A 12498-nucleotide genomic window follows, 5' to 3' on the forward strand; every position below is an offset into this window, starting at 1 on the left:
ATTTGACTTATGCAAACTTATAAAAATCATAAGTCAGTATAAGTCATTTTTGCATAAGGCATATCACCATCTGAGGTTCTGACTTATGCAATACTTATGTAAACCATAAGTACATACATAAGTCACAATATGGTCTTAAGATTCAAGATTATCATAAGTCATGAGGATTTATCTTAAGTTGCATAAGTAAGTACTTAAGACAGTAAGAAGATGTAAGAGAGTATAAGCTCAATCACAAGGAACATCATAATGCATAAAGAACAAAGAATTATATTCATATAGTAAATACAATACATCATGTATAATACAGACTTCCTAAAGAGGAAATAGACCCTGAAAAAAGCGGACAAGAGGGATATGACAGCAGCCAGGGGAGTAGAAATGGAAAATGGGGGGAAAATGATGAGAAATGTGATTCTAAAATTCACAAATGAGTATAAGAAGATGAAGAGTCAAAAAACACTCACCAAAGACTAGAGATCCCCCCAAAACTCATCCACATATCATCCTCACATCTCCTCTCAAAACCCTCCCAAAATAGCCCTAAAAATGCGGCCTAAAAAGGCAAAAAAGCGTCCTAATTAAGCTGAGAATCAGCTGGGGGAGAGCTAGGAAGGTGATAAGGATGTTACTTACTAAGTTACAGGCCTGGAGGGCAAGAAAGGGGGAGGGAGAGGATGGGGAGGGGAGGAAGGATGGTGATGATGAGGAAGGATCAACGTCGTGCTCGAAACAGAAGTTCAACATGTCACATGATGTCACATGACTGTTGGACTTGGGATTTTCGAGTCAAAGTTCCTCAAATCATAGGTAGGAGATATTTTCAGGTCATGTCTGCATGGATTTTAATGATCTAAAAGTGTATTCCTATAGTTTCGAGGTCGGGGAGTCCGAATATGGTCTTAGATAAATACCCATTGAGATATGGCACATTTAACATATGATAAACACAAATTGGCGCTGTAGCTCCTCAGATATTGATCACATAATAATTGTAATGACAGATTCAAATTCCCAGACCTTGAAAACATATACTTACACTCTTCAATCATCAAAATTGACACAGTAACCGGTAGAAAACATGGCATTCTTGTTATGTTTTCTGTATTTCCATAACTGGTATGTTTTCTGGCAGGGGCATGCATATGGACTTATGTTCTTTTAATATTCTACAATTTGTCACGATTTTTCCAGAATTTTTCGGTTAGCAGAGCAGGCTCTACAACGAGTCTATCTGCAGTTGACAATGACCCCCTCCCACCCCATGATGAAATCTTGATATCTCCATAACAGGTATGTTTTCCGATAAAAACATACATATAAACTCTTGTTCTTTTAATATTCTAAGATTTGTCGTGATTTTTCCGGAATTTTATGAGCAGTAGAACTTGACATACAGCATAATGTTCTTATAATGCTATGATTCTTGCCTTGTTATCTGACTTATGAGCCTATGTTTCACTTATGAGATACTGTTTGACTTGTCAGTAGCCTTATGAATTCATAATAAACTTATGAAATTTTGTCTGACTTAGGATTTAACCTTTGGTCTGACTTATGAAATGTCCTGTGCTTATGCTTTCTTTGTATCCAACTTATGAATTTATGATAAACTTATGAACTAATGTGTGACTTACGTGTAAACTTCTTGTCTGGCTTATGAAAAATTATGAACTTATGCTATTTTGGAGACTTATGTGCCTTAAGTTGGTCTTTATAAGGCAAGCATAAGTCAACTTTTTCATAAGTTTGCATAAGTTGTGTGATTTTTTGCTGATGTAGTTTGGGTCTCCCAACTCTTAACCGAGATTGGTTTCGAGATACAAACACCAATGCTCTATGGAGACAATATGGGCAGTCTATTTTGGTCAACTTCTGAAGTCCAGGAGAAACAATTGAAGCATATTGACATCCGCTTCCATTATATCCGAGAGCTCTTAGAACAGAAGCGAATCAATCTTGGTTGGGTTGGTGGGTCAAAGAATCCTGCTGATGTTTTAACTCAGAACCTAGAAAAAGCAAAATTCTCTCTTTTCCGCTCTATGCTTTTGTTTTTTGCTTGAAATAGGATAGTATCTCTTTCCTGTTTTCCCTTGCGAAACTAACCCATAGGCTTTTAACTTTTAACTATTACTATACAAGATTTTACAATGAGTTCATTCAACGAGGAGTGTTGAAATGAATACCTTGAGTCTTACACTCGGTATGACATATGAATGACTCCTGTTTCAAATACATGTATTATACACATTATGACTGTGCTTCTATGCATTATCCTCTTGTAGACTATGCCCGCAGGGCACTATGATTTCATGAGTTCTTTTAGCTATACCCTAAACCCTATATCGTTGTAGTATATAAAGACACTGTAGTCTACATAATATTAAGTTTCCAATCGCTCTCACTCTTAGCCTAACCAGCTATATCTTTACTCTCAAACACCGCTTCGCTATACTTTCAAGCTATCTCCAAATGTAAGTCGGTTTACTACTAGCGTAGATTATGCGCTGCTTTCGCAACAAAGAATATTATTATTAAAAAGTGGCATACTCGTTTGGGGTACTTGAACTTCGTTCAGTATGATTCCAGTGTGAGGGGGCCCAGGGTCCGTGAACGACATTGCCACTGTGTGCGGAGTATTCAGTAGCGACGAGTATGAGCTGGTATTCACCACTGGATTGCCTTGATAAAACGACATGGCGTGTGTATGCGGGAAAATGTGAAGATCCAATGTCAAAGGGTGAATATATGCACCTAGGAAAACTGCGAATGCGCCCGTATGAGCTAATGACCAAAGTGAATAAATAACAAGGATGAGAGAGGTAACCCGCTGGGTATAGTGAGCTGTTTCTTCCAATCAGAACTATGTTTCTTTAGTTGATTTGTTATACGGGGCCCATAACCTGTTCAACTAATAGAAATGAGTTCTTCGATTGTGGAAGTAACAACCATGTATTAGTGTACCTAATAGAAATGACTATAGACATATTAGAATATGAATGTGAATAAGAAACAGATGGACATACATTCTTCAATTGTGGAAGTAACAACCAAAGAACGAGATGTGAGAAAATAAGTTAAATGTGAATTAATGGAGTCATGTGATTAGCTATCTCTGCAATCATGAACGGAGTTCAACACTGGGCATGCAATATTATTTGCAGATTGCCTTCACAAAATGTTCTTAATTTCCACTAATGCCAAAGCTGCACTTTTGGACTTTTCTGCAATATGCTCCTTAAAAGGCTTCCAGCCAAAATTTTGGATGAGTGGAAGAGATTGATGGATAACATAGCTATATTTAAACTGTTTCAATAATATCACCTACACAACTTCTACATTTACATACAGTGGCTCAAAAAACTGTCCCAGTGTTTCGAGGTTTTGCACTATTTGCATCATAGCACAATGAGTTTTATGTGTATGATTATGTAATTAATATATTTTATACCCCTACATGTGTTCTTCAAAACGCATGTAAGATGACGTAATTCGAGCAGTAAAGGGTCGAGAAATTAAATCAACAAAATAATCAATCATTGGGACAGTTGTTTGACCCTCTACTCAACTTTTAGAAATCATGCTCTAGAGCCCCAGAAATAACCGCAAAAATCCTGAGAAAATTTGAGAGTGTCACATGACTTTGTTTATATTAATTTGCATCATTGTTTGTTGATCAAACATCATCTTGACCTTAAACCACCATCATGAAACCTACTTCTTCTACTCAACGCTCTTCCGTCATCTCTTTACTTCAAGAAGGTTATTCTGTTCGCCAAATACAGTCCAAAACAGGTTTAGGGAAGTCTATTGTTGGAAGGATTAAGAAAGAGGTGGATGGAGACAAGGAGAACATGAAAGGAGGTCGTCCAGCTAAGCTTTCCCCTCAGGACAAAAGAGGAATTATTCACCAAATCACCACTGGACGACTTGACAATGCAGTTCAAGGTGCCCAATACATCAACAACATAATATCCCATCCTGTACATCCCCAAACAGTCCGAAATGTCCTTAAAGAACACTCATTTAGGGCTGTTGTAAAGCAAAAACGACCTCTCCTTCGCCAGCACCACAGGAAGGAACGTCTTAGATTCGCTAAATATCATGAAAACTGGACAGTGGAGGATTGGAAAAGGGTCTTGTGGTCAGATGAGACGAAGATAAATAGGATTCAATCAGATGGGAGAGTGTATACCTGGAAACAAAGTGGTGAGGAGCTCTCTGACCGGATTACTACTCCTACAGTCAAACATGGTGGAGGAAATAACCTTATGGTATGGGGGTGTATGGGCTGGGAGGGAGTTGGGATGCTTACAGAAGTTCAAGGTATCATGGATGCTGAGCAGTATTGTGAGATTTTGAGTGGAGGAGTGGTGGAAAGCTTTGAGAAATTGGGGATGGAGGAGGGGGAGAGGATATTCCAGCAGGATAATGATCCCAAGCACATGGCAAAAAGGACTGACAAATGGTTTGAAGACAACAATATTAAAGTTCTAGTATGGCCTGCCCAATCCCCAGACTTAAACCCCATTGAACACCTCTGGGTCAATCTCAAGGACAAGCTGAAGGTCTACCCCAAGCCACCAAAGGGAGTACATGAATTGTGGGATAGAGTGGCTGAAGAGTGGGACAAAATCACACCAGAAGAATGCCAAAGACTTATAGAAAGCATGCCCAGGAGGTGCCAAGCAGTTATCAAGGCCAAGGGTGGTCATACAAAGTATTAATTGTAACTTGAGTAGAGGGTCAAACAACTGTCCCAATGATTGATTATTTTGTCGATTTAATTTCTCGACCTTTTACTGCTCGAATTACGTCATCTTACATGCGTTTTGAAGACCACATGTAGGGGTATAAAATATATTAATTAAATAATCATACTCATAAAACCCATTGTGCTATGACGCAAATAGTGCAAAACCTCGAAACACTGGGACAGTTTTTTGAGCCACTGTAAGACACATGTACTTATGAAAACATTATGCGAACATTACCGTAAATATAATTTACATACTACATGTGTATCATGTAAAAAATATGTAAAAAATATATTCCATAATGTTGATTTTATGGATTTCATTTGCATAAGATTTAGATATATGTTCATGTGCAATGCAAATTTTATTTACAGTAATATTTGCATAATGTTTTCATAATTCATATGTATTATTTAAATATTGAGGTTGTGCTACATTGTTTTACATATGTGAAAGTGATTGACCAAGATGTGAGGGTGGAGAATTTGAATAGTACACATGTAAAATGCAAACATTATATAAACATTACTGTAAATATAATTTACATACTACATGTGTACTATCTAAATCTTATGTAAATTTATAATGCAATAAAGCACATTTTAATGCTTTTATTTGCGTAAAGTGTGCATATGTTTTACGTATTGGTGTATTATATGTAAATTATATTTACGGTAATGTTTTGGGCTTTATTGAATTTTAAATTTACAGAAGATTTAGATAGTACACATGTAGTATGTAAATTATATTTACAGTAATGTTTGCATAATGTTTGCATAAAACATATGTATTACTCAAATATACAGTGACGGACAAAACCGTTGCAATGTTTATAACACCTTCAAAGATACTATTATAGCATGTGACGAACTAACCGTGACATTACGTAATTGACATTGTTTGAAAGCTATGCTTCGTGGCTTTAATTCAATAGTAATACCATTATGTAATTCCAAATATTCGTCGAAATACTGGCAATTTACTAACAAAGATGCATTGCAACAGTTTTGTCCCTCTCATTCACCAAGTACAAATCTCTATGTTTAGTACTTAGTATAGCCTCCCTTTGCCTTGATTACAGCTTCTACCCTTCTAGGCATACTCTCTATCAAATTCTGACACACCTCAGGCTTTATATCATTCCACTCCTTATCCACTCTTGTCCAAAGTTCTCCAATTCCCCTAGGTGCTTCTTCATACTCTTCAAGCTTGATTTTGAGGTGGTCCCAGAGATGTTCAATTGGATTGAGGTCTGGAGACTGTGCTGGCCATGGCAACAAATCAATGTTGTTCTCTTTGAACCAGTTCTGGGCCTTTTTAGACTTGTGCTTGGGGTCATTGTCCTGCTGAAATATGAAATCCTCCCTTTCTTCCCATAATACTCCACACTATCCTCCAGATTGTCCTCCAAAATGCTAACATATAGATCAGCATCCATTTTACCTTCAATTTGGCATGCATAGCCACATCCCTCCCAAAACATACAACCCCACATCATCAAAGAACCTCCTCCAAACTTCAAAGTCCCAGACACCAGTCTATCACTCAAGCCTTCTCCATCCTTTTTCCACACCCATTTTCTTCCATCTGACCCCAAACAATTAATCTTTGTTTCATCAGACCATACTACCCTTTTCCAGTCTTCTATTGTCCAGTTTTGACGAGCTAAAGCCCAGTCCAAGCGATCCTTGCGGTGTTTGGGCTTGAGCAAAGGACGTTTAACCTTTACTACAGCCTTCATACCAGCGCGGGAAAGAGTTCTACGTATGGTCTTTGTAGAAATTGAGTGGGGCAAGCTGTTGGCAAGTAGTCTCTTGACTTGAGAAGCATTGTCAGCTTTTTGAGAGGTGATTAAGCGAACAGCGTAGCGGGTATCAGAAGATATAAGCAGTCTAGGACGACCACCTGAGGATGTAGCAAGGTTGGGACGGTGCTTGGATCTAATTCTGGATATAGTGGAATGATGTATGCTGGTAGAAGTAGAAATTTCATGAGCTGATGCTCCTGAATCAAGCAAATAAAGGATATGAGAGAGCTGACTTGGAGTGAGGGGCTTCATTGTAAAGAATCATGCCAAAGATGCTCTGTATATATACTCAAAGTGTGGCTGTGCTGACTTTTCATCTTTGTTGAATGTGGCTGTGCTGATTTTTCAAGTCAGTCAACAGAGTCAGGTGACTTTATACTTGGTGAATGAGAGGGACAAAACTGTTGCAATGCATCTTTGTTAGTAAATTGCCAGTATTTCGACGAATATTTAGAATTACATAATGATATTACTATCGGATTAAAGCCAAGACGCATGGCTTTCAAACGATGTCAATTACGTGATGTCACGGTCAGTTTGTCACATGCTATAATAGTATCTTTGAAGGTGTTATAAACATTGCAACGGTTTTGTCTGTCACTGTAGATGTTGTGGGGGAGTTAGAGCTCACCTGAAAAATGAATGCAAAGTTTTTTAAAACACAGAAACCTCTTTTCAATTCCACTGCAGAACACTTCTTGGATCACTGCAAGTTACACAAATCAGTCTTATTCAATTGAGATGCATCCATGCTTTCAGCAGCTGCATTATGTTTACCACTGCAAAATTTTTACTTATTTGCAAGCTGACAATTCCACATTTTGCTTCCCATAAAGCTGATGAAGCTAGGCTTCTTCAACCTTGACCTGTCAACACTAACACGTTTTAGCAGACTTCAATTCTCCTTGCCTTTTTGTCTAGGTGGATAGATGAGGTGAATACAATAAATTTGATGACAACAAAGATTAAAAACCTCAGCGATAGTACATGATGCTATCTCCTATGGGGTATACATGTGCACTGTTCATACAGCCTCCATATTTAAATAGTACCCATATACTATGCAAATATTATGCAAACATTACTGTAGATGTACATATTTTACATAATACTCTATGTAAAACATGCCAATGACAGAGCTCTGGTGACAAACTTAAGGAGGAATCATATGGTAGCGAATGATGGATTCAGATACACCGGCAACATCAGGAAAAGGTAAACACAACCTTAATATTTGAATAATACATATGTATTATCAAAATATTATGCAAACATTACCGTAAATAGAATTTACATAATACATGTGCATTATGTAAAACATATCTAAACTTTATGCATACAAAATGTATAAAATCAACATTATTGAAAATATTTTTTGCATATGTTTTACATAGTACACATGTATTATGGAAATCCAATATACGGTAATGTTTGTATAATGTTTACTTAAGTACATGTATCTTATTTAAATATAGAGGTTGTGAAAGTGACTTAAATTTGACTTATGTTTTCTGACAAAGATATATATATAAACTTATGTTCTTTTAATATTCTATGATTTTTCGGGATTTTTCCAGATTTTTCCGGTTAGTAGAGCAGGCTCTACGACAAATCTATCTGCAGTTGACAATGACCCTCCCCTCCCATGATGGAATCTTGATATCTCCATAATGGGTATGTTTCCGAAAATAATATACATATAAACTTATGTTTTTTTAATATTCTAAGATTTGTCGTGATTTTTCCGGAATTTTATGAGCAGTAGAACTTGACATACAGCATAATGTTCTTATAATGCTATGATTCTTGCCTTGTTATCTGACTTATGAGCCTATATTTCACTTATGAGATACTGTTTGACTTGTCAGTAGCCTTATGAATTCATAATAAACTTATGAAATTTTGTCTGACTTATGGTTTAACCATTGGTCTGACTTATGAAATGTCCTGTGCTACGTGCGGCTTGGACCTGTACTGCCATGACAGACAGGATTACGTGAACTCTGGCCACGTCCAGAAAACTCACAAGTAGGCTACCTCACCACTATCTCACCGAGAGATCTCTCAAGGGAGCCAAGCGAGGCTCTGTACCACACAACCTCACCGCCCACGTACGCATAAAAACCAAACAAACTCGTAAGACGTACATAACCACACTACTCCTAGCTGCAAAAACACACCCTACGAATCCACAACCCACACAGAACCCCCCTAAAACCCATAAAACGACAAATGGAGGAGGGGAAAACAGGAAGAAGCCACGAAGGAACCACCCAAAACACCTCCCTACACGTCCCGTCCATAAACACCACACCCAAGGATGACGTGGACAACAAACTCACCCACTCAATCCTAAAATAGGCCCAAGCCATCGTTAAAAAGGGCACAATTGACCCCACACCCCACCTCCCCTTCGTAGAGAGATCAATACGCTCAGACCTCAAAAACGAGGACATTCGCATCAGAACTGCAGACCCACACGAACACAAAAATCTCCTCCCCCTCCCCCAAGGAGACAAATCTTGGGCCATCATTGAGATCACCTCAACACAAGAAACCCTTGAGGAAATTCCAGAAGGGCTCTGGCTCGATGTTATGAACCGTGACATCTACAGTTATATTTCTCATAGTAATTACTACATCTGTAATTACAATTATGTTTACCTTTTACTGTACTTATATTTTGCCTCTCTGATTGTGATTGTTTTGTATCTCTTATTGATCCACTTTAATGATCCGGATTACTTTACATATTTAGCTTTCTATAATTAATGATCATTTGTTCCGAAGAAGTTCTTCTTTCTATTTTAGTATTATGAAAACTTCTTTATCGTTCCCGAGCCATTCCCGAGTTGAGTCTCAGTACCTTAATAAGTTGATCATAGTTATATATATAGACGACTTGTAAAGTATATAAGTCGCTCAACTTCACCATGTAGAAACAATGTTTCTACTTGGTTAGGTGGAGACTTGAATACAAAGTCTTAGTCTAACTATACGCTTGAACCGTCAGACTTAATTGCTAAGCTCTATAAACCGCTCTCAAGCTCTTAGTACTATAACAGCGCATTTGAGTTACTCTTCTCGATTCATCGAGGAGGTCTCCTTTGTTACGCTTTAGAACTCTGAGTATTTCTATCGATGTAATGCCCCAGCTTAGGACCGGGCCGGGGTCACTGTAACATTAAGTAGAAACGTTCCTCTTCCATGATCAGGACAGAGTAATTCGCTCGCCGAGATACCCATTGAGTGCGCATAATAAAGTTGAACTTGGGTTACTGCGGATAAAACACTAGACTGTCTTAAAACTACTAGTTGTTTATCAACGGAAAAGGATCAACTAACACTGGTAACTGGTGGACTAGTTACACGATTGCTTATAACAATCGAAGTCAGTGAAGACTTTAAACGCTCGACCAATAGAGGGTCTGTACTCGAAGTCAGTGAAGACTTTAAACACTCGACCACCAAGGGTCTGTACTTGAAGAGTCTTATAAAGACTAGGAATAGTGAGTTCAATTGAAGGAGCACTAACCACGGATTTACAGAATTGTACCTGTAAGTTTTGTACACAACAAAATTTACCCTTTAAAGCAATACAAGACAAAGAAGTGGTACTATACCAATATCACAGAAGGAAAAAGCTACTACTTCGACGACGCTGACCAGCAATGAATTGCATCTGAGTATCTTGAATATGAAACCCAGAAACTCTTTAGAGCAGCAAACCTCCCAAGAATCAGAACAAGTAGTCAAGACGAACACATTAATAGACAAACCTCAGAAGCAATCAGAAACCTCCGATCTGCTACACATTCTGCAAAATCAGATCATCAAGAAAAAAGAAAAGATAAAGAACCTTCACAGTCAGTTTTTGACTGGCCAGAAACAACAGTTGGAGAAGGAAATACAGATTCTGGAAAAGGAAATCCAGGACCTCGAAATCAGGACACAGAAAGTCCACAGGAGGAAGTTAAAACTAACAGAAGTCCAACAGGAAATACAAACACAAGCCCTCCGAAAAGCCCTCAGCCAACGCCACCAAGAACACCAACACCACCAACACCACCAGCAGGAAATCCAGGAAGTCCAGCCGGAAATATGGCACAACCACCAGCAGGACCTCACATCAAATACCCGAAACCAAATAGGTATTATGGAGACCCACGATTATACAGACCATGGTGTTATGAATTTACCAACCTATAGGAGGGACGTCATCATGCTTACTCATTTCCATATCCCTGGATATACTCTTCCCCACCTACGCTTCTCCCATCATTCATTCCCATGTCACTTTCTCTTTGACGTTACCTTGTTTATCTTTCCCTTCTCATGATCATTCTTATTGTTCCCTTGATTGATCTTTCATGTTACCTGTTATATCTTTTCCTTCTCATGATCAATCTTCTATTCTCATGATTGATCATCCTCCTTCCTAGTTTATACTTTCCTTCTCACTGATTACTCATCTACCTCGGTCATAGTTACTCAGCCCGTTCTATAGTTAGTTACCTCGGGTAGATAGTCTTAGTATAAGTAAGCGTAGATACTCTCTGTATTTCCCTATGCTTTACCAACTTGCTTTTCCCCTTACTCGCCCTCAAGTCTTTGCCTTCGCTGCAACCTGAGCTTCGCCTTAAGGTCGTAACATTTGGTAAAGTGTCCCTAGCTCACCTTGCAACTAGTAAGTACCTTGGAAGGGTACTGTGCAGCTTACTCTTGCTGCAGAACCGAAATTTTTTAGCCATACAGGCATCAGACGAGTTTTAGCCACACGGGCACCAGAGAAGTAGTGTATGAGCACAGAGAGAAACGACTACGACAGTCTAGACGAAGAACACTACGAACGAGTAGCCAGATCTACTAGGAAAAACCAGAACAGGAAGAACCAGAAGAAACGACAACCAGTTGACTTTAGGAGTTACAGAGACACTAGAAACCCCGTCGACACGGAGACAGAGAACGAGAACACCATTGACACAGACGATCAGAACACCCGAGACAACGACAACATGAGCAACGACGCCGCCGTAACCGTTAGTGCACAGACAGATGCACTCAAGTCGCTTATCCCGAACCCAAAGGATTTTGGGGGGAATAGAGAGCAGTTTTCAGAATGGTGGAGGAGCATGACGCTTTTCCTCAAATACAACAAAGTCACGGACACCGACCAGAAGATTATCGCTACCATCGTACGATTGAAAGGACCAGTCCCCAGCTGTTTCGCCGATATATGGACAGAGAAAATCGCCAGCGACATCACATACACATGGACTACTTTTGAAGAAGAACTCAAGACATCTTTTGGAAAGGGAAACGAGAAGGATATAGCAGAAGAAAGGATTGAATCCCTCAAACAAGGAAACAGGAACACCATGGACTTCCTAGTCGAATTTACAGCTCTCATGTACAAAGCCAAAATCGACGACCAACACGCCATATTCCTCCTTAAACGTCACACCCGTCATGATATTGTCAAAACAATCTTAGGATATCCAAGGAAAGACATTCCGGAGTCGAGAGAAGACTGGAATAACGCAATTCTACAAGTTGGGTCAGGACTAGGGACGATGAAAAGGATTGATCAGAAGACCGAAACTGGAATCACTTACGGAGGAAGTGGACAACCAATGGAGATAGGATGGAAGAAATTCGAATGAAACAAGGATGGGAAACCCAAATGTCACAAATGCGGAAAGTTCAAACACATCGGGAAGAACTGCGAAGAGAAGAGGAAGAATTTTGGAGAGAAGAAGAACTTCAAGTGTTTCAATTGTGGAAAATCAGGACACATTGCGAAGAATTGCCGAAGCAACAGGAGTGGAAGGATTAGAGCAATGAACGAGGATTCTGACGATGAAGACGACTCCAAGAAGGAACAGGGTTTTTCCGATGGTTCTGAGTAGGCACAACCTCGCGAACCAATGTACC

The 12498-nt window shown here is 39.0% G+C and overlaps 1 protein-coding gene across 1 annotated transcript; it reads left to right on the forward strand.

Annotated features, from left to right (window-relative positions):
• Positions 1 to 11363: 11363 nt before the first annotated feature.
• AGABI2DRAFT_122553 (hypothetical protein) lies at positions 11364 to 12227 on the forward strand (the record flags this gene model as incomplete). Its single annotated transcript, XM_006456601.1, has 1 exon — positions 11364 to 12227. The coding sequence occupies one exon, from the start codon at positions 11364 to 11366 to the stop codon at positions 12225 to 12227; it is 864 nt and encodes a 287-aa protein (XP_006456664.1).
• Positions 12228 to 12498: the final 271 nt, after the last annotated feature.

This window comes from Agaricus bisporus, assembly GCF_000300575.1.
Source record: "Agaricus bisporus var. bisporus H97 unplaced genomic scaffold AGABI2scaffold_13, whole genome shotgun sequence".
NCBI classification, from domain to species: Eukaryota; Fungi; Basidiomycota; class Agaricomycetes; order Agaricales; family Agaricaceae; genus Agaricus; species Agaricus bisporus.